We start from the raw sequence: 25,843 nt of genomic DNA, 5'->3' as shown, positions 1-25,843 counted from the left end.
CAGTACATGGCTAAGTTGAAAATGAAGCTAGAGAGTTTAAGCGAGATCACTCAGAATTAACTTCCTCTTTCCAATGTGACAGTAATATAAATGGTAGAGTTGAACTAAAATATTAACAAAGAATGAGTAATCCCACGATGTCACAAGGGCAATTGATATCATCAACAATTTTTTTTTTAATTGAGAATGCTATATGTTGAATACCTTTCTTCTCTGAAGAAGGATCATTCTGGAAAACACAAATAAAGTGAATATCAATGCATTTTTTATTTTGAGAGAAAATTGTCATACAATGTATCAGAAGCATCCAGACAAAAACATTGTTTTCTAATGCATCAAAAACCTATTAACAGTGCAGAAAAAAGATTCATTACATTTAGTAATGTACTAAGTGGGGATTGGATTGTAGCCCAAATTACAATTAATCAAATATTATTTTTCAGGTTCTACAGCTTATTAACTTTTATTCTCATTTGGTGACTAAATTATAGCTGTACTCAATACAAGTAATGCTGCATTGAACATTATCTTCTTGGTATAAGGCTAGATCATTATTGTTATTGTTATTGTTATTACTACTTTGTCATATTTTCTTGGAGTAAACTTTCTTGCATGGAAATTTTAAATAATGGGTCTATATCTAACACTGTTTTTTTAAATTGGTCGCCAGCTATATTTTGCCCATCATCTGTCTGTGCCACAGGAAATAATACTTTCAGTAACAATTGCTACTGATATTTTGTAAAGTAGAGAGCAAAAAGAAAAAAATGGTGCTGGTGGGGACCTGCATGCAGCTTGCCAGCACTCCTTCCTGCACCCAGAACAACACAGGGCAGGCAGGGCCAAAATTGTTGGTGCCTTTTTTTCATTGAAGGAAGGGGGTTAAGAAGCAGAAAAGGTCTCTTACTATAAGCCTTGCTAAGTTTAAGGCACCCAGAGAACTTCTGAAAACCAGTCTCAAAATGGATGGGGGCTTTGGAATACACGCTTTGGAATGTGGCTTTTATATGCCATGCGAAGTCTAACCTTCAAGCTACATCATGGAAATTGTACCTAACCTACATCTTTTAAAAAAAAAAAACACAGTCACTTCACAAGATCCCATGTTAACTCTAAACTTCACCCCAAGGGATATAAACTGATGTTCCCCAACACTAGCTGCTAGAGAGACTTCAGCACTATCCTGGCATGCAGTGGGCCAAGCATTACACAAATCTAACAACATATCCTTAGCATGACCAATCTCAGTTGAGAACCTATCAAATGGCCATTTCTAAAGATTGAGCTCATATCTCACCTCTCCAAATCTCTGCTTTCTCTATGATAGCAGATGAGTTGTCATCAGGGATGGGGAAATGTTTCTTACATGTCCCGGGCACGTTAACACTTTGAACTTTGGGGCAACCAAAGCAAAGCTCACTCAACAGAGGGACTATGGCTTCCATATACTGCAGTAAATGAAGTACTATACATTCCACTCTGAAGAAATAAAATACATTCAGATATATAGTACTGTAGGACTTGGTTGATTTTTTATTCAGTTACCCTTAGGTTTTGTTGTAGGACCAAGATGGGTATGATAGCTGGTTAACAAACTTGGCTGATCTTGGAAAGGGCCTTCTCAACAGGACTTGGTCATGCCAATTTGCTGGCAATACTACATTTAGTTAATTAGAATAGAGAGCAGAAGCAGGCTGTCACAGAGAGATAGGCAAGACACAGAGGAAGAGATTGATACAGAAAAAAATGGCATTTGGGGCCCTTCACCCTTTATTCTTAATAAGGGAAAGTTGTAGAACCTGGCTGCCTGACTTCTTTCCAACTGCTTTACAGGAATATCAGAAGCAGCAACTGTATTTTCTTCTGTAGTAATGTATTGCGTTTCTGCACATACATGCACTTTTTCTCCAGAGGCTAATCTAGGTGTGTGCGTATGTATTGCCTGGGTATGTATGCTTCTGCTTCCTCCCCATGTTGCATCTCTGCATTGGTATATGTGTATTTGGAAGCATAGAGTGGGCTACATAGGGTCCAATCTGGGTCACATGACCAGGAAGGATGTAGATTTAGAATGATGGAGTCAGCAGCATTCTGAACCACTGCATCTCCCAGAGGGATACACAAAAAAATCGGGAATATTTATCTCAACAATTCTCGGCTTGATCTAGCCCATTTTGTAAACTTGATCTTTCTTTTGTCAATTTCTTCCTGCACAAAAAAATTCTGTCCAGTTTTTGGAGACTTCTCGTGCTGATGAAGTGACACAGTCCTGAACTCCTTTACATAATGTCTTTCCAACCTTCCATTCAGCTGGAAAGAATAAAAACAGTAAAAGTACAGAGCAGCAGCTGTGAGTATTAGCCAGACATTGTGTTGAAAGGAAAATAGTCTCCCTGAGAGTAAGCCTCAGTGTCTGCAGAGCTTAAAGGCTGCACAGAAGAGGGAGGAAGGAAGAGGATGAAGGATGAGATAAGAATGATGAAAGAAAGCTAAAGGCAAAGAAAACTGTTGCTGGAGTCCTCTTCTTCTCTAACTCTAACTCCCCCAACCTTCTCCAAGCCCAGGCAGAGAACTGAGCCGTTCCCTCAGGCAGGATCACAAGGAGGGTAAAATGGGAGCTGGATGCTGTAAAGGAGAAGGGGCTGCCCAAACACCCCCAGCTAAGCTGACAAACTAAATATGTCTGTTGAGAGAACAGCAAGAGCAACTGCCAATAAACTGCTAGATAGCACATCTCCTCAGTTGGACATCATAAATTGAGTTAATAATCTGAATGACTGAAGGTTCAAAAGAGACTGTCCTTGTGTTTAAGTTGTGACTCTGAGGGCTTAAGGGATAGGGGTGAATAAATTTCATCAAAATTCCTCTTCCTTTGGTGTGTTGGCTCTTCCAGCACTAGCTAGTCTGCTTCCCATCAATTTGCTTAAAGCGGTCATTACCACAAACATCCTTTTCCTCATTGTCAAGAGGGGAGACTACAAACATAAAAGTCTGATTCAGGAATGTGTACTGGGCTGGCCAAGCTGGAGCCCAGAGTCAGAGTACTAAAAGTTAAATTGAATGCCTCATTGTGTGGACAAGAGCTGGACAAAAAGGTAGCACTGCACTTGCACAAAGGAGAGCAAAGTTAACCTTGGTGGTTAGCCACCTAAAAAGTTTAGAACGGAGAATGTGAAAGAAGCCTATAGTATTGTTAGTCCACCGCATCTTCTGAGCTCTGATAGGAAGAGGAGGTGAAGAGATGCCAAAATGCATCTGGCTGCATATTCATGCCAACGGCTGTGAGCTGATCTCCTCCTGCCTTCTCAGTGTTGTCTTTATATGGAAGTCCAGCTGCCCCCTTACATGCTGTCTGTAACAAATCCAGAGGCAACCGAAAAGCCATCCGATCTGCAAAGTGTTTCAACAGGCTATAAAGCACTTCACAGCCCCTTGATTTGATTTGCTGCTTCAAAACCAGCCCCTCCTTTGATTTCTGAATCTGCTACAAAGGTGTGTTGAATCAAAACCCCTCTTTCCCAGCCCTAATTGTTAAACACCAATCAGTACATTTTGCATGCTTGGTGAAATGATCAGAATTTATAACCATGTAAATCTTCAGATACCCTACTAAACCCAAATGTTTAACTTTTGCCTAGCAGTGACATTTAAAGCAATGTTTCATGTTAAGTATAAAAGGAATGAAAATAAATATATGCCATTATGATGTCTTTTATAGGCATATGGTGTTGCATTTAGGGCACTGTGTAACGTTATGACTCTTTGCACTGTAAATTCTTTCCTCCGAAAGCTGACTCATTTGAGGCAAGTAGTCATGCTTAGTTTTTGGAAGATGATTTATTTTGTTTTGTTTCTTTAAAAGAATGATAAATAAAGATACATTAAAAAAGAAACAGATCTGTACCAGAGATGGTGAAATAAATTAGTTGCTTTTGTCCTAGAGTTGCCCATGAGTATCACCTGATCTCTATATTCAATAAACATTACAGATAAGAAAAAGATGATCTGTGGAGTCCTTGGGGTTCTCTGAGCTTGGTTCTTTTCTTGCAAACGTTTCATTACCTGGCTAGGTAACATCTTCAGTGCTAGAATGGGATGGGGTTTGCTCTCAATTTATGTGCTGTGGGCTGTCTTGGTAAGGCGGGGGGGGTGGGTTGTTTTGCTCCTCTGGTGATGATCTAAAGCTGTCTCTAGATGATCTGAAGTTGTCTACCACCAGAGCTGGCTGAGAAAAGGGCTTTCTAGCAGAGCAACTTCTCTGGCCCCAGTTATCTGTTGTATGACTGAGGTGGGCCCAGGACAGGTCTAGGATTCAGACAGCTATTCACAAGGCTTGCAGATCTACATACACACAATACCAAATGTGCAGTTTCACATCCTTGTGTGCCAATCACTGCAGAGACTTCTGTATGTAGAATATGTTGGTAGGATTCTCCATGCAAAAATTTTTTTCCCACAAAAACTACTTTAGGAAATAACTTAGCTGCTCCACTACCCAAAGACAGTGCCCACTGTAGAAAAACTTACAGCAATACAATTTTACACCAATCCTGAGTCTGTGTGTAATAACTGCATTTTAGCATCCACCTCAACAAGCAGGTAGTACATACCTCATAAACAGTATTTGTGGTTGATCTGGAATAGGTCTGAAAATGAATGCAAAACCAAAGAATAGATTAAGATGATAATTACTCAATAGAAAGGGCAGAAGGCATAATTGTATTTTTTTTTCATTTCCTTCTTTCTTACTTTCTATCTTTGTTTTGCATACATTTACTGCATTGAAAAAATTATGTGTATATATATATATATACACACACACACACATACATAGAGAGAGAGAGAGAGAAAATAAACGCAGAACCAAAAATATAATCAATTGCCCTTGTGTCAGATTCAGACCCTTGATGCTCACACTTTAGGCCCTCTGGAATTAATGGAACAATTTAGACAGGCCTATCTGGATCCTTTATAAAATTGATCTCATTTCCTTTTTAGAGAAAACTCCTATCATGTGCCATAAAGAGTAGGAAGAAACGAAACAGATTATTGATTCCTTTAGCCCAGCCTCTTAATTAGTCTTAAACTCACCTCACAGGGTTGTTCTTGTGGGGAAAATAGGAGGAGGAAGGAGTGTTAGGTATGTTTGCCACACAGAGGTTATTTATAAAAAAAAAATAAAGGCAGGATTAAAAAAAATCTAATCTAATCTAATCCCACCTTGCCTGACAGTGATGATTGTAATTTGAGGCATTTCTTTCCACTTAAAGATGAGATCACATTGAAGTGCTACAGGGGAGGGGGGGGGGAGCTATATTACCTCATTTTTCTTAATCAGGTACATATGTTCAAACAAAAAGCTGTGATGTGGTTTGGCAAAAGCTACAGTGACAACAGTTAAAATATCAATAACAGAAGATTATACAGCAACTAAAGCAAGAATAGAGAACTTAAGCGAGAGCTTTTAAAAATTATCTACACAAAGAAATTTAAGTTTCTCTTTCTGTTCAAAACAATTGTACTGCACAATTAGCTTGGAACCTTGGTTATATCCATATAAACAAACTGAAAACAATGGATGAAATCTTGCAAAACAGGTCTTTCTCCTCTACTACCCTATAGCCTCCACAAAGTCTGTCCTCGCCCATCTCCAGCATATGTTGAGTACACCAAAGAGCTGCAAGATGGAGGGAGAATTGCCTTTTCAGTGTTTCACTGAAAAGGACTGCATTAGATTTTATCTATTGTGTTAGACTCTATCCATCCATTCATCCATCCATCTATGATTGTTAATTTTTGATCCTATATACACTTGATAAAATGGGAAAGAGTCTTGTGATACTTTTAAGTCTGACAGATTAGTGGACCAAAATCCACTTATTTATATGTTTGGGGATAATGTTGCATAAAACCTAAAGATGCAACATTACCTGCAATTAGCAGCTACAGCAGATTTTTTTCTGCTAGCCATTCCAAGTACAATAGAGAAGTTTGTCCAATTGTCCATTAGGTGGCAGCATACGCTTTCTGTTGAAGTTTCTGGGAAGAGATTTCTGTTCTGAGCTCTTTTGCCTAAAATATTCTACACTCTGATCCCATCTGTAATAAATGATAAGAATGGTTCTTGAGAAACACAAGTTCTTGTATATATCTTAGGAGAACAGTTCCCTTTCCAGTCAGATAACTTATTGGTAACAAAACAGATGGGTTAAAAAAGAATCCTGCACATATTTATCCAGGATGGGAGAATGGAAAAATATGCTGTTTGACAAAGAGACATCTCCTCCAACTCATGATCTGGCAAATGCCTGATGCTTTAGTCTTGACAAATGAGGAGGACAGACTTAGGAAGAAGATGAACTCTAACCAAAGTGGGCTGGTAATAGTGGTGGGCAGTGGGCTTAAGTAAATGAAGCCAGCCAGCCAGCCCATCTCCAGTGGTGTTCTTGGTGCTGTCTGAACTTGGTTGCTTGCTTGAAGACATTTTATTAAGCCAACCAGGTAACGTCATAAGTGCAAGTGATTGCAATTTCCTGCTTACTGTCCAGAGCCCTCTCCAACCATTATGCCAGATTTCTGTACATAGAACAAAATTGTAATTTATTTTGGGGAGGCCCAGGCCCAGATAAAGGATGGGAGAAGATTCAGTTTGAAAGTCTCCTACTCCTTCCATGCACACAACCCATGTCTGACTTCCTCATGCCCCAGTAGACACGGATGGCTTGGAAAAGGATTGAAATCCCACAATGGCCAACTATAGCCAAACCAGTCTCCTACACAAATATGATCCATATGTGCTTCAGGTTCTCAGCCCATGTTCTTGTAAGAAGAAATTTTAGGTTCCCTACCACCACTGCCCAGTGTTAGGGATATGCAAGAATAGAAATGAGGGAGACATTTTATTTATTTATTTATTTATTTATTTATTTATATTCTACCCATTCCATAATGTACACATTAGGAGGGAAATATTCACGCACATATATTCAGGCATATGCAAGTAACATTCATTATATTGGTGAAAAATGTATATATTATGCAAAATTGCATACAAAGGTTAGAACACGGCAGATTTCCTGCTGGTGCAATTGTTTCTATCATCAGAACCGGGGGGGGAGGGGGAGCAATTTCTTCTTTTCCTTGTAGCATTCCCATCATCTTCAAGGTGTATTCTGGGTGCTTGACTGACCCTTCAAAAAAATTCTAAAAAGAAAAGAGGAGGAGAAAACGCCAACATGCAAGCCTGAAGTCCACCCAGTCATGCGAAACTTAGAAGGAATATACAGATTTCTTTAAAAAAAAAAAAAAAGAATCACACATGGATACAGAAATGAATTTAAATATATCCATGATTGGGAATGAGAAAAGGAGAGATACAAACATTTACAGAATTGTCCATCCTTAATGTGAACTCCCAGCTAGACAGGTGCAGTAAGAATTGACCCTCAGAACGTTGTAGCATTCTCTCTATTGTGGGTCAAATGGTGGTTTCCTGACTTTCATACAGATGTTTATGAGACCTGGATTTCTATTGATATCCTGCTATTTTGTACGATCGGACTAACGCCTTGTCTCATTTCCTTCTTTTTGTTACATGGTGTTGAACTGGTGTAAAATGTCTCCACAGGAAGAGGAGGGAGGAAAAGGAGGGAAGGGAAAGTAAGAGTATATCAGAAACACAGGAACGAAACAACACAAAAATACATTTCCAAACAAACATGGATTGCTCTTTGTTGGAAGAACTGCAAGCCATCTGTTTTTATTCTGTGCTAATTCTGGATGTAACAATCATTCTTTATCTTGTCACGCATAAGGTATTTGTGTGTGTGTGCATATGTGTGTGTGTGTATGTATGATGCACTTTTGCTAAACGACCTAAATTAATAGTGCAAAACTAATTTGCTAAGGTTGAAAAACTTTATGGTTATTTTTAAAAGAATCTGGATGAGATAGAACAGCATGCAAAATACCATGGATTCTTCCCCCGCTGTCCCCCACCTCCAGAAATACTACTGAGGCTTGTGGAAGAGTTGGGTAACAAATAAAACTTCTTGCCTGTATAACAAAAAGTCAATTCCTGGACATGCTTTTAAACACACTCCCCAAAATGTAGTATATCATTTCTAAAGGGTTCTTCTAATAGTTGGTATACCAACATAAGGGTATCTAAAAGTTGTCATCACCTCACACAAAGTTCAAGTTATTTCAAGGAAATTTTAAGGAGGAAGTATCAGATTCCCTCATGGTTTGGCTGCTAATTAGAGGAGAAAATAACCTAAGGAACAGAATAACAACTTTTTTGTATGTTTACTAAGTAGTATGTCCACCTTAGTTCTATATGGAATTTATTTTTGAGTAGCTGTACTTCAGTTTGTAACCACTGAAGTACCTTCCAACCAGCTTTTCCAACTGAATGGCCTTTCAATATATGGACCAGCTCCTAGAATTTTCAGCAAGGCTATGTGGGATAAGGAAATCTGAGAGTTGAAGTCACCAAAGTGGGAAAAGATTTTGTAAACTGCCCAGAGTTGTTTCAGTGAGATGGATGGTGACAAATCTTATAGATACAGATACAGATACACACACACACACACACACACACACACACACACACACAGAAAAAAGACATGAAAAAGCAGAAGGAAATTGCAAGAAGCTTGCAACTGGAAAATGACAAATGTCTGGACTCTCCCCATAAAATTCCATGAATGAGGCAGGGTGATTGCCCAAAGTAAGTTTCATCTCGAAGCAACTTCCACCAATTGCAAAATAAGTATGCAAAGAAGGATTACAGCCTCATTGAACTATGGTTAATCAGCAACATTTTAATAAGGAAAAAAAGAGCTATTGCTTACCAAAATACAGCTTACAAGAATACAGTGGAGGCTTTACATTCATTCATCTGCACACAAAGAAGTAAATGGAAATATCACCCAAAATGACAATGATAGGGTAAGGCATAACCTGATAAGCAGCTTAAGCAGCTCCCTGTGGAGAAATGTATCATTTCTGGACCCCAAGAGAACCTTAATGCAACTCTACAGATTCAATATTTCACTGTCAGAGAGGGCATTAAAGGAGCTTATACTGCCTCAGATAAGCTTCTGCCTTTAAGAATCATTTCACAAGCAATGTCTCTACAGCAGAGGCTAACACATAACAGCCAGGATATCATCATGCCAGATTCTGGAAATATCCTGCCTTTTATTATAACAGCATTAAGTTATTTCCCATGATATCTGAAAAGGATTTATCTCCTCCCATCATTATTCAAAACAAGTGATTTCTTTTGGTTCCATTGTATCTATGTACAACAATTACATTTAGTCCTCATTTAGTGACTGCCTCATTCAGTGACCATTCGCAGTTACAATGGTGATGAAAAAGTGACTTTATGACCAATCCTTGCATTTAAAACCTTTGCAGGTCTGTAAAGCAAAGGAAAGCTGAAATAAGATCATAAACAGAGTTGTGGTTTCATTTAGTGACCTCTTCGCTTAATGATGGAGTTGCTGGTCCCAATTGTGGTCGCTAAGCAAGGACTACCTGTGCTGATGCATGCTTTCAAGTGACATCAGTAAAACAGAAACAAAGAACCTCATGTACTTGAAAATGTAGCACACTGGTACTTGGCTGGCTTTCTCATGTCATTATAACCAACGCATCAGCCCCCAATACCATTTCAATATTGCACTAGCCTGTGCACTGATTCACAATATTCTCTCAATACTGCAGGAAGAATTTTGTGAGGAGCCCTCCAGCTGGTTGTAAAAGTGGATTGGGTTGAAGTATGAACAGCTTCAATCTCACACAGCACCAAGAACAAAACTGACAACCTTAATTACGGGCCAACAAATAGGGAGCTGTGTCATCATAAACAAACTGAGGACAGAAACCTGAGAAGCATCTATCTCACCCTACATTTCACAAGTTCCATCGGTAGATTTGACTGAAGAATACAGTACCTATGTAAATCTGAGGAAGGAATGTGCAGTATTATATTTTAACAGATATATCCCCCAAAGGCTGGGCTATCTTTTGGAGCAATATGAAATGAATTTATGAGATAGCATTGGCTTCCAAGGAAAACTATAATCCACTGATAATTTGCCAGAGAACACCATCCTAGCTCCCTCAGAAAATGAAATTCTTTACTCCAAGAACGGATAATTTGTTAGTCTTTTGTCCATGCATATGTTTTGTCAAAGGGCTGGGTGGCAGTGAAGCAAAATAGGAGTGGTTGTGTATCATCACTTGGGTACAGTCAGGATTTTCCATGTTTCCCCATGTCAGTGGGGTTGCTCGGTTTTGTTAGCTTTCCTAATTTGGAAAACTGGTCATTAAGCGAAGCAGTCACTAAATGAAACTGTGACTGTGCTTACAATCTTACTTCAGTTTTCCTTTGCTTTACTGACCTATGAAGGTCGTAAATGCAAAGATTGGTCATAAAGTTACTTTTTTATCACCATCATAACTGCAGTCACTAAACAAGGCAATTGCTAAATGAGAACTAACTGTACTTTAATTCAGATCCTTGCACTGGGCAAGAGGTTGAATGCACCGCCTTCCCAATTCTTGCATTCTACACATACCAGCTTTATTATCTTTCACTAGATTGGATTTCTCAGATAACAAATCTGCTGGAATGGATTTCTTTTAAAGGAAAAAGATGCAGGAATATGGTACCAAGATTATTCATTTTTTTCACAGTAACTATATCTAAACTTATTTCATCTAAATTAGCTTACCACATTTAGGTAAATTATGATGCTTGATATTGGAGGGAATTAATAAACTGACTTTTGTTTTCTGCTCTTAGGATCAAAAACATTCACATAAATGGATTGGAAAAATATTTTTATTTACCCAATAATGCTGTCTTTCATTTTGCAATGTTAAAGGAAACTGTATTAGCATATAAACACACAATCACTTTTAAGGTTTGAATTGTTATTTGTTTACAAAATACTAAATATGCTTTTCAATCAACAGTGATGCAAAAAGGGCTTCTGTCTTTACACAATAGTTATCATTGCTCTTTATGAAACCAAAGACCATAATGATAATGCTGTGTTTTTAAAACTGTGCAATATGACAGTTATAAATAGTATCACCCAGGAACTGATTTCCAAGTTCACAGAACAGTTGATGTATCCAGTGAAAGATTAGTGTAGCAATAAATCTTACCTTAGCCAGCAAGGAATATTAGACTTTGTATGGCATACATGACCTCATCAGGACTTGGGCTCTTAGTTGAATTTGAAAATGGCTTTATCTAAACTCTTCATCACCCAAAGGCAACTGTCAGCCTCCTAATACAGAATTCATCACAGTGACATTAGTATTCAGACACCATAATGAAAAAACATTGATTCAAAATATTTAGTACTTTGCAGCTGAGAACAGCATTCAGATCTATAAATTTTCCAGTTGTGTTTATTCTGCTATACATTTCCCCAATCAGCAAGAAATATCATAGCACTTTCCAAAATTACTGGAAATTTAAGATGTTTGTGAAATATCTGAGTTGGATGAAGAAGCAGTACACATATTACTGTAATAAATAAATAACACTCATAAAGATGCACTCCTAATGGAAGGGAGCAGTACAGTAGCATTCTGAAAAACAGGATATCCAATATCCAGTCCACCAAACAGCACCATTCCTTCCCTAGAATACCCTTAAGCAAAGATTTTATTGTGCAATTTCCATGTCTCATTTCATTGGAAATTTGTTGGACTGTGTGCGGAAAAACATAATCATTTTCCTGTTATAACCTCCCGTGGTCTCTTACCATTTCTTCTACTCTTTTTCCTTATAACAAAACCACTACAAAATTCACTGAAGGAAAGGAGGAATAGATGCCCAATGCCTTTTGATTTATAACATTAGGAGGTCTTGTTTGGAAGCACCAAGAGACATTTTCAGTCTTATAGAACTTCAAGCCTGTTCTAACTAGTTTACATTCAATCTCCATGACTCTTACTGCACTTTCTTTATTCAGTTTACACATGAAGAGTTAGGCTGCTCCAATTTGGCATCCTCCAGGTGTGTATATCTAATGGTCGTGCTAACTGGAGATGAGAAAAACTATAACTGAACACATCTAGATGCCACCAGGCAAAGGAACACTGGATTATCCCATAGTAACTACAAGGAGAAAAGGCATGTCTTTCTGCAATTCTAAAATGACGTGTAACATAGCTTTCCTGGAGGGTACCAAGTTGGGGAAGGCTGATATAGGGTGCTCTACAGTTACCAGACAGCATAGATCTACTCAGAGCTGCTTCTGTTCTTTTAAACATCCAACTGCTCTTTGCGATCTTGACAAACAACAGCTTTTCCTACTTTAGTATTCATAGAAACAGCCTGCTCTGGTTATTTCCATGTTAAATGCCATCTTCTTCAATTATAATTTCACTTCCATGTTCATTTTGTTACTAACTCATCTTTATTTGGCATGCAGCTAATACATCAGTAAAATTAGAATCTTAAACTGAAATTAAAAGCAAGAAGATGGAGGTGCTGTAGGTCAATAGAAAAAAATTAAGACAGGATGGGAATTCAACTCTTCTGAAAGGGAATGTACTCCCACATACAGAGCACATTCACAGCTTAGGAGTGCTCCTTGACCCTTTCCTACCCATGGACTTCCAGATGGAAGCAATGATAAGGAGCAATTTTACACAGTTGCATTTAGGATACTAGCCACAAATATTCCTAAATTGGTCAGACCTGGGAACGGTTATCATTGCCTTCCTCATATCATAGGTAGATTATTATGATGTGCTGTTCATATATTTATCCTTGAAGAGCATTTCAAAGATTCAGTTAATGCAAATTGCTATTTCTAGATGATTAACCAGTGTATAATATCATTTTTATATCACACACTGAAAAAAATGCACTGGTTGACAGTTGAGTGTGAACTTTCCAAGACAAGATTTGGAAGAGAACACCTTCTGAAGATGCTACATTGATTGGCCTTGTGGGAAAGAGTTCTTTCTTATGGAATATGTTCTCTTTTGTGGTGATTGGCCCCTGCTCTCTGATCCCAGGATAGGCATGAATGGACTACAACCTTACAAACTATTGACATATGAATTAAAAGACCTAATAACAAATATTAATTACTTCATGGCAACAATGTAAGATAATGCTATGTTAAACTGTACTAGGATAGCACCAAGCTAGGGGAAAATGCCTTAAAACATGCTTGTTCTCCCACAGGTCACATAACAGGCTTTATATTAACATCTTTTCATAAAAATCACCAGGAAGTATATATCATTTCATCTCAGCTGATATCACAAATAGCCTGCACACAGCTGGCCTTTCCTGTTACCAAAATCCATTTTTACTTCATCATGGCTGTTCTAGGACACATAACATCAAATGGTTTCTAGCTGAAAAAGAAGCAAACACAATTCGGAAAGCTAAGGGAACTGATGGAATGCCCATTGAAATATGGCAAGCAACAGAAGAAGAATCAGTCAAGGACCAAGCTATGCCAGTAAATCTGGAGAATGTCACAGCGGCCAACAGATTGGAAGAGGTCAGTCTACATTCCAATACCAAAAAAGGAGTCTTAACAGAATGTGCACACTATTCTACAATACCCTTAATTTTACATGCTAGCAAAATAATGCTTAGGATCATCCAATGCAAATTAGAGCCCTACATGGAAAAAGAGATGCCAGATGTTCAAGGCGGCTTTAGAAAAGGCTGAGGAACATGAGACATTGTTGCTTATGCATGCTGGATAATTAAGAAAGCCAAAGAATATAAAAAAGAAGCCACTGGGTGCTGTATTGATTATAGAAGGCCTTTGATTGTGTTGATCAAATCAAACTGTGGAAAGTGCTCAGGAAAATGGGAATCTCGGAACATCTTATTGTCCTCATGAGAAATTTATATGCAGGTCAGGAAGCCACAGTACTGACAGAACATGGTGAAACAGACTGGCTCCAGGTCGGCAAAGAAGTGAGACAAGTCTGTACACTCTCCCTTTATTTATTCATATGCCAAATATATATTAAGGGAAGCTGGATTGGAAGATGAGTGTGGTTTTAAAACTGGAGGAAGAAACATCAATAACCTGCACTATGCTGATGACACTACCATAATAGTCAAAAATGCAAAGGAGCTCTAGTAATAAAAATCAAGGAGCACAGTGAAAAAATGGGACTAAAATGAAATATAAAGAATACCAAACTAATGACAACAGGTAGAACAATCAGCCTTAGAACTGACAATGAAAATGTCAAAATGCTGGACACCTTCTGCCTTTTAGGATCAACCATCAACAGTAAAGGAATAAGCAGTCAAGAAATACACCACAGACTAGCACTTGTTAGAGTGGCCACAAAGGCCGTGGAAAAGATATTCAAATGCTGGGATGTGTCTATACCTACAAAGATCAGAACTGTACAAGCCATGGTATCCCTGTGATACTCTATGGAAGCAAAAGTTGGACTCTGAAGAAGCAAGATAGAAAGAATATTGATGTTTTTGAATTTTGGTGTTGGAGAAAATTCCTGAAAATTCTGTGGACAACCAAGAAAACAAGCAAATGGATCATCGAACAAGTCAACCCAGAGCTTCCACTCAAGGCACAAATGTTCAGGCTCAAACTATCCTACTTTGGACACATTATGCAAAGAGCTAGCTCTCTGAAGAAGAGTCTAATGTTGGGAAAAGTGGAAGAAATAGTTATGATAATTATAATAGCTATGCATAACTTTAGCAAGCATTGGAGGTACGTCCCATAATACTTCTCGTTATACAATATTCAAACACATCACATCATCTAAACCAAATTAAACTTCCCCAAATGTATGTCCTATGGCTCTAAAAGTGGCTGACTCACTGCTGGTGAGCACAGGAAAATGCTTTCCTATTCACTTCAATGGAGAAGGAAACTCCATCCACATATTCACTGCACGTGGCAGTGATATCTGCTCCAAATAAGCAAACTGGGATGCTCTGAAAGCTAAACAAAAACCTACAGCATAAAGACTTCAAAGAAAGGAGGCACATGCGTTCTTATATTGGCGATGAGATCTCCTCCAAACATTGTTCAAAAAAGGAATTCTATCACTTTTCTTACTAGGAATTAACTGCAAGATGTACATTATGGTATGAGATGCCAATTATTGAGTGATGTGCATGTTAACTTCTTTGCTGTAGTTCTGTCAGCTAAGTGTAAGCGGACTCTGCATGTACCAATAACTTCTCATGTGATCTTTGGGAATAAGTCACTATTCCAAACCATGCTTCAGGAAAACATTTCCAGCTGTGCCATCTGTGTTTATTTCTATTCCATCATTTGTTATAATGACACTTGTAGCTGCAGGGACTTGGAATTCCTCTGCAACAAACTTCAGGACAGTACTGTAGTAAAAAGTTTGCTTTCAGACATATTTAGCATTTTGTAAGGCAAGAGGGGGTCTGAAACAAGCATGACTTTAAAGGAGACCTTCACCATTATCTCATCTCCGCAGCTCTGGTGGTCCTGTTTCCAGAGCTTGTGCTACCTATCATATTTTACTGAATGCACTTCATACAACAGATCAGTTTTTGCTATGTTGAACTTAACACTACTAAGAGTTTCCCATTGGTTAAAAGTTTGCAGGGGAAAAAGAGGCTTCACTAAAATATTTTGCCACCTACAGTATTTTGTAGTTCAGTTCTACGCATATTTATTCACCGGCAAGCCCAACTATGAACATATTTGTCTTACCTCCTACTAAATGTGTTAGGATAGGTGGTGTAATTTCTGGGACCAATGCAACCACCACTCTCTATAGCCAAATATCAATAGAAATAATCCATTGAGATAAAGCAATTGAAATAAAATCCATAGCTATTATATTAATACTTCTAAAATTGAGGAAATGAACTCAAATTTGACCCATCATAGTTTGTAACGCTTGAGCAGGCAACATGAATGTATTATGTTGTTCAGTCGTTAAGTCGTGTCTGACTCTTCATGACCCCATGAACCATATTGCACCAGCCCTTCCTGTCCTTCACTGCCTCCCTGAGTTTGCTCAGTTTCATGCTCATTACTTCAGTGATGCTATCTAACCATCTCATCCTCTGCCGTCCTCTTCTCCTTTTGCCTTCAAGAATGTATTATATTCTATATTAAAGCGCACACAAACAACTTTAAATAATTTGAGGCCACATTCATCCTCCCCCCACCAAAAAAAAGGCACAATAAAATCTAAAAACTTAATCATAGAATATTGTGTGTCAGGAAATAAGAGCAGATATAAAAACAGATGTAAAAATGTAGCAGAGATGGCCCCAGTTGGCTGACTAGAGGTTCAAAAGAAAATCTCTTCACTCACAACTTAAACAAAGGGGGAAAATTGCAAATTTCTGTGCCTAGTAAAACAAGGAAGGAAAGAACAGGATTGCAAAAAGTTATGACAAAGATTTTTAACAATTCAGCTGGTTTTATTCTACATAAATCTCTAAAAATATATAAATTAGCTCACAGATTGAAATTTAGATACAAAATTCAGCCAGTTTTTAAGGCTTTCTATCCTCTCAAGGTTGCTGAATGACAACATTATCATAACAGCTGAGCCGCAGTAGCTGCTGGGTCTAGATCTGCTGGGTACCAGTAATATAAGATTTTAATATATGTATATTCTATTCACTAGCAAGCTACTATCGTAGCTGTAGTCCAAAATAAACTGGAGGTTGCTTATGCCCAGTGGTGAACAACCTTTTGTCCACATACAATTCCAGATTCCTCCAAGATGAGACCACTAATGGTTATGTAATTTTTTATTTTGAAAAATACAATACAATAAGGGTGCTGTAGCTCAAATAGGCTTAACATATTTATCATGACAGCCACCAAACCTCACCAAAAGAAGGGGGCAAAGTTCCCCCTTTTGATTCATCCTCCATGATGAATCCTTATCACCATGTCTCCTGCAATCCTTAACAGTCAACATAAAGTTTTTAAAAAATGTTTAGCCCTGTCCTTAACCTAACTGTGAGATCCTAGCCCCTCCTCGGGTTCCAAGCCCCACCAAACCTCTTCCAAATGTCCCCTGCCATTGCACAAAGTAATTTCCTGTATCTGATTTTGCTCCATGTCCATCTTCTCTTAAGTGTAATATATCCACTGTGCTTCTTAATTATTCTCCAGGTTTGGAGGAGTCATTTATCCTCATCTGGGCAATGACTAATTGAAAAGAGCAGAGCATGTAGTCAGCCTTTACGCATACAGTTAGGTCTTTTAAACATTCAGGCTTCACAGATCATGCCAAACCATCATGGGCTTTATTTGATTTTGATTTAATGTGGTCCAGTATATGAATTCAGCCCCTGTGTTTTGTAAGCGAAGGCTTAGCGTTGGATGTGAGCCAGCCACTGTGATTGATTGATTAAATCATGCTTAAAACAAACTTGGATTAATGATGTGTGAGTCATTCTATCGGCTTTGCAAAAGCTGCTGAAGAATAAACACCTCCTTAGGAGCTGAAAGGAAAGCTCAGAGTTTTGCACTTTGTCCTACTTCACTCTGAACTCCTTTTCTGTATCACTCTCTGGCTCCCCACCCCTGGGTTCAAGGCCCAGTTTTTCAGAGACTCTATCTGCTTTTTCTTGCCCCAGTTCTGTAATACCACTCCCACCAGCTAACCCTCCTTTCACTGTTTCTTATTCAATCCACATCCTGCCAAGAAACTTCTTGTCTCCCACGTATCTTACTAACACTCAGCTCAACACATATGAACTTTCACTTTCAACCAGACCGACTATTTTGTTACTCCATCCTAGAAACTGCATTGCCACCGGGTCTACTTCCTGAGCAAATGAATCAGCTGTCACACCCAAACCTAGACCATACTGCTTTTCTGTATCTTTCTGCTGCCATCTAGTGATTGTCCAGGTTTTTGCAGCCCAGATAAGGCAGCCCTAAGTTTTCCAAGGACACCTTGGTTTTACTTTTGATCATAAAATCAGCCAGATGCAAGCAGCAAATTAATGAAGTCATGTGAGATAAAATGGGAAAGGCAAATATCTCCTTCAGCAGAACTCAACTCCTGTTGATTCCATATGCATGTTCATACATTTTTTCCCACTGCCTTCTGATTTATTTTTTTTTTAATTTCCTACAGCCTTGGATTTCCAGGTGTCTCTCCTACAAGTGCTAACCAGATCTCACCGTGCTTAGCTTTTCTAGATCTGGCAAGGCGATGCCACCTAGCTGAGTCCAAATATCAAGAGGGGTGAGAAAGACTCTAATTATCCGAAGGCGGGGGAGCAGTTTTTGAAAAGAAAGGATTATCTAGTTAAGAGCGGCCAGCCCCGCAATACAATCCAATAATAAATTGTTCTTTTCTTTCCTTCGTCCCAGAAGAGAAAGGAAAGACAGGAGAATGCGCCAGGAGCAATTGGCTGAGCTGGGCGGCTGCGTCAGCAAATACCTTTGCCATGACCTTCTCTGACACCCCATTCACTGACTGAGTCAGAAGCTCTGCCAAAAGATCCCGTTTTAAGCCTGGCCGCCGCCTTGGGCCGGCTCACACCGCCGCCGAGCCGTTGACTTGCGCTTGCTCGACGCCCGGCAATCAAACGCGAATTGCCTCCGGGCAAAAGCCAGCCCGCTGCTTTGGGTGAGCAGGCTGGCCGAGCAAAGGTATTCGGAGGGCCCGCCATTGGCTGTCAGACTTGCAAGCTGCTGCGCTCTGATTGGCTGCAGGGCTTCCTTTGTTCCTTTCCCCACTGCCGCAGAAGACGGAAGTTTGACTCTACTCCGCAGCAGCTGGAGAGATGCAAAAGGAGACCAGGAACGAGCGGTGTGGAGCAATCTCTCGAAACACATTTCCTTTCTAACCACATCCTACTGTCAGTAGGGGTGGAGGAGGAAGGAAAAAGGCGTCTCTGCTATCGTTGGTCCCGGAATCTCGTGTTGCCTGTGCTGAGGATCCCGACATGGATTTGGAGAGCAAAATCAAGAAGGTAAGAAAACAGCAAGTCAGGGAACTGGGGGAGTTGGTCAGAAGTTACCTGTCCACGCTGGGCAACGCCCTGATCCCTCGGAATCTTGTCTTGTCCGTTGACATAGTTGAGGAGATCCCAAATTAGACACCCCACCATTTCAACTTCTCCTAATTCTTCACCGAAGCGAGCAGGATGGTGCTTTGGGAAGGGAATTTATGATTTTCTTTATTTTAGCGAATATCTATTTGGTTGGTTGGCTGACTGGCTGTTGATTTGGTTGAGGGCGAGATTATATGCATGTTTATGAGACTTGCACAATGCAATCATAATTAGATTTACTCAAAAGTAAATTGCGTTCACTTCTGTAAATAAAAGTTACATGGAATTACGCCACTCCCCCCAGTTGAATGCAAAAATGTAAATGGTTGGGGGAGGACCCTTAGGAATATACAATCATTTGAGTTAGGAATACAAAGTTGAAACTAAGTAATGAGGATAAAACTGCATGCCTGGGCATATTATCCAAAATGCTACATGAACAAAATTGCTCAAGTAAACCCCCAACATGAAAGGAAGCCCATCTTCCTTTCTCCTGCCTGTCCACATAGGAAGACATCAGAAACATAGGTTCTTTGGGTGCAAAGAAATGACGACATAAATCAATCTATGTTTCTGTGATAAATAGATTAATTTATGTCAAAGTTCTATAATTTCTGCATTTGATTCTGGCTTTGGTGACTTTAGGTGAGTTGATCTCTTGTATGCCTATTGTAGTTCAAGACGTTAGGTAAAAACACTGAAATAGTTAAACTTGTCATCCTCTCAATATAATATCCTCATCCTTTCAATCAATGACTTTAATTTTGAATATTTCAGATTGTAATCTGGAGTATAGGTTCTTGGTGACTCCCAAGCTCACAGAGCCAAGATCTTGGACAATATTAAAACTGAATGAAGCTTCTCTTTCGCCTCTGATGACAGATAGAAGTTTTACTATATTTGTGTAGGCGGGGTGGGGAGAACAGATCATCTGTCCTGCAAGATTCTTTACTGGCTATTGTTATTTCTACTGCTTACCCATTGGTTGAAATTGTAGGTGGTCCTCAATAGAAGGTCCCATGAAAAGCCCCAGTCCTTGGTCCCTTCAGCAGAAAAGTTATTGTGACACATTTGGAGGACACCAGGATATGAAAAGTTGAATATATAAGTCTCAGGCATGTGAAATCATAATCATTAGATCGTCTATATGATTAGATGTCTGGAAATACACATCTGAACAATGGACTTTGCTATATCAGTTTGCTGCATAAGCTTTTGATTTGAACAAACTTTATCTTATACCTGTGAAAACTATGGATTGACTGAGAATGTGCTTTTTAAAAATTACAGGTAATTTTCGTTATAGAGCACACTAAATGTTAGTAATTTGCAGAGAAAGCTTTTTATCATTACTATTATTATTATGACTTGTCAGACATTCCATTTTTATCAACTGTTTCTGATTGTGGACAAACATACACATTTATATGAGGAAAAATAACTGAAGAAAATATGGGGAATACAGTTCTTTATCACCCTTGAAATAATGTCATGTTGTCAAGCTGAACATAGAAGGATTCAGTCCTAGGATAACTGCAACCTTTAATTTTTTCTTCCAGTTCTTCCTAAAAGAGAGTTTTAAAAAATAATGTATGGAAAACCCATATGGGACCAAATGCTTGTGTCAGAGGTTAAGAACATCTCTAGATGCTGTTGAGTTTTACATCTTAGTAGTCATATCAATGGATGATGCTGGGAGCTGTAGTTCCAAAACTTTTAGTGATTCATAGATACCTAGTGTTAATTATGTTGTCTGTTCCCATGTAGAAAACGAGATGCTTATTTGTAGCCCAACAGCTGGACACATATGCAGTAGCATCTTCCCCACCATAAGATGGTGCTTAGTGACTGGCTGAGGTTCAGACATGATGCTAAGACATTATTTTTTAAAACCAGAGTTTGATGAATAACTTGTTTAAATGTAAGGCTAAGCAGCAATGGGTAGGTTTGCCCCTCATTCAGCCCAGATGAAACCAGCTACATTATGATTTAATGTTACCTGTGAACCTGGCCACTCTTTCCAACACTTAGCCGTCACAGCTACAAGGCATGGATAGTCTAATCCTCCATGAATTTAAAACTACCCAAGTTGTTTGCCATCATTTCATCTTGAGACAGTAGATTTAATCATTTTAAAATCTGCTTTCGGGAGGAGTATTTTTATCTGTCTTGGCAGAATTTCTATATTCCTTTGAATGTCCTTATTTTTGGTCAGGTCATTCCATTTTGGCTTTTCTCTAAGTATCCAAAAATTAGATTCGTCTTTGCTGTATGGAGCAGTGTTTCCCAGTCTTTCATATGTTACATCCCACCAATCCTCTACCAACTTGAGTCCCATCAAGGTAGAAACCACAGGGTTTGTATGTATCATACATTCAAATACATATTTGTTATTAAATTTATCAATTATGGTAAGTTTTAACAATATCACAATACTTTGGAAAATATTTTTTCTCAAATAACTGTAAAAGAATGAGTGAGAGCTAACTAGGACTGAAGCTATTTTTGCTGTTTTAAGAGCTATCTTCTCCTGATCCCAAATAAAATATAATTCAAATAATGAAAGGGAACTAGTGCATAACAATATTTTATTTTGGATAGCTATAGCCCACTGGTAGGTTTGTAACTATTCTGACCTCCACTATGCAAGAAAAGTAAGCATGGTCACACCTACTTAATATTTGGATGGAAAACCTCCAGAAGATATCAGAGTTGTAAACTAGACTGCAAAATCAAAAATACCCAGTGCACTAAGGAAGTGGTAAACTGCTTCTTTATTATTACCAAGATGCCTACATGGATATGTCTGTAAAGTCACCAGGGCAACTTAAAGAGACTTGCCTTTATTTATCAACTGCCCAGAAAAAGGATGAAAGTAAGCTGACGCATTTGCAAAGGGTCCTGCAGAAAAGAGGGCTAGAAGTGGTATTGGGTAGCATTCTAAATCTGTACTTGGTACAGAGTTATGTCCCCATGGCAGCCATTTTACAAGAGAAGCCACAATATGTTCTCAGAATCCTGAACGTTCCTGTCGCCCCAAACAGACTCCTTGTTCTTTCAGTAGTAAATGCCATGGAGTTAAGTGTAGGGTCTATATTGTTTAAATGCCTCACCCAATTACCTGTTAAATCCAAGAGAAAAATCCATAGAGTCTCTCACACTGTCTTATTTCATTGAATGCTATGTAATTCAGTGAAGACATCTTAGATATATGGAGGGTTTGACAAATTAAGGGTAAGATCATAAGCATGACATCAGCCTACTGGCATAATCTCAGGGAGATCGTTGATTTTCAACAATAATCTTGAATCATCCATCTCAGAAAAAAATGGGTGGTCCTGAGCAGTATTGTAGATGGTTTGGAAACCTCATAAACCAGATCCTAAACACCAACAAGCTTTAAAGGTCACTGTTTAATAAATCCAGTAGTAGACCCATTTCAATGGATGTTTTACCATGCCAGAGGTGTCTTTAAAATTAGTCAGGTCTCTTCCACAAATAAAGTTATTCCCATTATATGTGTGGGTGTGTAAATAATGATTTAAAGGCTGTGTGTGTGTTTGTGTATATAGTATGTGTGTACAAATATATGAATATGTGTATATTGTGTGTGTATCTATCTGCATACACATAGACATTTTATATATCCCCAGCATATATTACATCAATTTCACCAATAGAGCTGCCAAGAACAATCCAGTTTGTCCTTTATTAAATGCTTCCTGGCTCAGCTTTTGTTCTAGGCTGGGGTCTGTGTTGCCCTATCTGTAACACTGGTGAACTCCGTAACATATGTCAGCAGGTCACAGACACGGATCACATTTGCATGCTAAGCTGACATAATTTACCTCGGGAAAGAGGAAACTGGCACAGAAGCATGAGTGTTCCTGGTCTGTCTGTCTGTCTGTCTCTCCCTCTCTCTTTGGAAAATAAAAGATATTTCTATTCAGATGATAAATCTTTGATTTGGAGTATATTCTTGGATGTGTGAAAAATTAAAATGAAGAGAGGCAAAAATGCAAGCTGGCTTAAAATTATATTGTACAAGTGCTATTTAACATACGGGAATGAAGTTTTGACTCCTGTTTACTGCAAAGTACTAGTTGGTCATTGTTTTCCCAGAGCTTTACTTGCTTTATGGCTGCTACCTTGGAAACAAGCAAACATGGAAATCACTACTTTAATTACTCTGAAGCTGGGTTCAGTGCCATCATCGAACACAACTTGTCTGAAGTGAGGCCAAATGGAAACCACCTCTTCTTAACAAACTTACAGTTGCTTTACTATCCAAGGCAATTTTATAGAAGTGGCACTAACGCAATAAAATCCTCAGTTTACTTCTATACTTGGGAATTCTGTCAGAGCAGGGCTAAGCAAGCAATGTGTGGTGATGCTTACAGGCAAGGAATCTTTCTAATAAAATAACCTAAGAGTACAAAATAATAACGTGAAAGAGTAAGTTTTTCAACCGAAAAGCCAATCCATTTAAAACCTTGCTGTATCAAAGAAATGTTCCATAGTGTTTATATTCAGATTGTGTTTAATGGCAATACATTTTTTTGTGTTTCTATATATGCTCAGTATGTTCTTTAGGTTCTGGAACTTGGGCACCTCTGGCTGTGTGGGCTTCAACTCTAAGAGTTCTCAGTTATGGCTCTACTGGTGAGAAAGATGCCAGGATAGGATCGAGTTTGCATTTATCACCTTCTTGTTTCCCTTCTGTGTCTTCGAAAATGTGAAGAAGAAAGACAGTAAATTTTCTTGCATATACTGCAGTAAGAAAAAAAGGAATATATCCCACATGTGCATCATCTTTACAAACAACAGACTTTTCCCCAAAATACTTTTTTTGGTTTGCAAATTGCATTCTAAGCTGCAGAGAATGGTGATTTTTTTAAAAAATTATAACTATGTTTCAAAAATGCAGAATTCAAATGCAGTCTGGACTCCACAGGGGCAGGGTCTAGCATGGTGCCTGGAGTATTCTCTGGCTGCATTATCTGAGGAAGTGGATAGGGTCATTTCTAGGGTGATCTTGTCTACCTGTAGGCTGGATCCTCAGCCCTCCTGGATCCTTTGGGTGACTGGAGGAGGGGGTTCCATGGAACCAAGAGGTTATTAATACTTCCTTGTGAGATGGGAAAATGCCTGTGGCTTTGAAAGATGCCATGGTACATTCCCTCCTTAAGAGGCCCTCCTGAGTCCATCTGTGTTAGACAACTACCGTTCAATCGCTAACCCTCTTTTGCTGAAGGTTGCTTAGACAGTGGTTCGGGATCCACTGCTGCGCTCCATGGAGGAAATGGATTGTTTGGACCCATTTCAGTCAGGATTCAGGCCTGGGCATGAGACCACGATGGCATTGGTCACTCTAAAAGGTGACCTTTTTTATGACTGTCTGCAAAGGGGTGGGGATTGGAAACACAATGAGTGTTCCACTCCTTGCTGAGCAGATTGTACCAGACAATGATAGTTGCAGAGGGGAGATCTACTTCCCTGTGGGCTACTGCAGGGGTCCGTCCTCTCTCCTCTGCTATCTAAATGAAGCTATTGGGAGAGCTCATCTGGCAGTTGGGGGTTTGGTATCATCAGTATGCCAATGATGCCCAGCTTTATATCACAACCCCAGACCATACTGGGGATGCTGCTGAAGTCCTATCTAGATCAAGAAGACCAAGTTGGAACTGAACCAAAGTAAGACAGAGTTGCTGTTTGTGCATTGGGGTTCTCTTTCAGATCCACTGATTACTTTGGACAGGGAGGCACTGCTCCTGAAGGAGCAGATCCATGACTTGAGGGTCCTTCTGGACTCACAGCTCCTGCTAGAGCAGCAGATAGAGGTCATGGGCAGGGGGGGTCATTGCTCAATTTTGACTGGGTTTTCAGTTGCAGACTTTCCTGGGATAAGGGGTCCTTGTAATAGTGACTCCTGCCCTCATCACCACACATCTAGGCTACTGCAATGCAGCCTACTTGGGTCTGCCTTTAAAAACCATCCAGAAGCTTCAGCTGATACAAAATACAATAGCCTGGATGCTCACTGGCAGTTATCGCTGAGAGCATGTGACCCTGTACTGTGAGCCTTGCACCCCTTCCCTGTTAGCTTCTGGGTACAATTTAAAGTGCTAGTGATAACCTGTAAAGCCCTTTATGGCTTGGAACCAAACTACCTACAGGACATCTCCCTGCAGAAGTTGGCCTGACCATTATGATCATGCAGGGAGAAGCAACTGATTGTTCCCCAGTTTCAGGAAGTCAGGGGTTCAATGCTCAGAATTGTTTCTTGGTGGTGCTAGACTTTTGAAATAGCCTCCTCCTTAAGGATAGGTCTGCCCCTATCTTTATCACTTTCTGGGAGATGGAATCCGAGCTTTTCCAGGGTTTGGGTTGTGATTCCTCTGTTTGGTATTGCTTGTTTTATGGTTTTTATATCTCTGTATTTTTTTTTCATTTTTGTTTTATTGTATATGTAAACCACTAAAAGTCTGTTGAATTGCAGTGGAGTAAACATTGGATAATTCAGAAGAATAAAATTCTCCCCCATTCCCATTTAATCCAAAATGTTCCCAGAATCAGTGGGAGCGGGGGGGGGGGGGAACCAGTCCTCCTGTTTCTTTTTTTCATATTTGGAAGATATAAAACAAGAAGAGCAAAGTGAAATTTCATTCATTTCATTCTGAAAGTGAAATAATCATTCTTCTTTAATGAGAATCTGATCCAGTTCTGCAAAGAAATGAGCCTGAAAGAGTAGGGTTCTCATATCATTTCCCATTA

General features: G+C 39.1%; 1 protein-coding gene, 1 long non-coding RNA gene and 1 pseudogene across 2 annotated transcripts in view; 1 reads left to right on the top strand and 2 right to left on the bottom strand.

Moving 5' to 3' along the window:
- Nucleotides 1-6,949: 6,949 nt before the first annotated feature.
- On the bottom strand, nt 6,950-18,612 carry LOC148215895 (uncharacterized). Its single transcript, XR_015796375.1, has 4 exons — nt 18,454-18,612; nt 11,188-11,312; nt 8,856-8,902; nt 6,950-7,203 (listed from the first exon to the last, which is right to left on the bottom strand). It is a non-coding gene; the product is annotated as an uncharacterized LOC148215895 (long non-coding RNA).
- On the bottom strand, nt 11,319-15,893 carry LOC148215896 (ubiquitin-fold modifier 1 pseudogene; annotated as a pseudogene).
- A 2-nt stretch (nt 18,613-18,614) lies between the features above and the next one.
- Nucleotides 18,615-25,843, top strand: part of TES (testin LIM domain protein) — a 30,074-nt gene continuing 22,845 nt past the window's right edge. Inside the window, exon 1 of the mRNA XM_007432627.4 lies at nt 18,615-18,988. Coding sequence (XP_007432689.1) covers nt 18,962-18,988 — 27 coding nt within the window. The 5' untranslated portion in view covers nt 18,615-18,961. The remainder of the gene's footprint in view (nt 18,989-25,843) is intronic.

Source organism: Python bivittatus, unplaced genomic scaffold (assembly GCF_059951505.1).
Source record: "Python bivittatus isolate LINGU-HERP-01145 unplaced genomic scaffold, Pbiv_v1 ctg000330_np1212, whole genome shotgun sequence".
Classification (NCBI taxonomy): Eukaryota; Metazoa; Chordata; class Lepidosauria; order Squamata; family Pythonidae; genus Python; species Python bivittatus.
The sequence above is the reverse complement of the archived record's forward strand: the minus strand, read 5'-3'. Positions and strand labels throughout refer to the sequence as shown.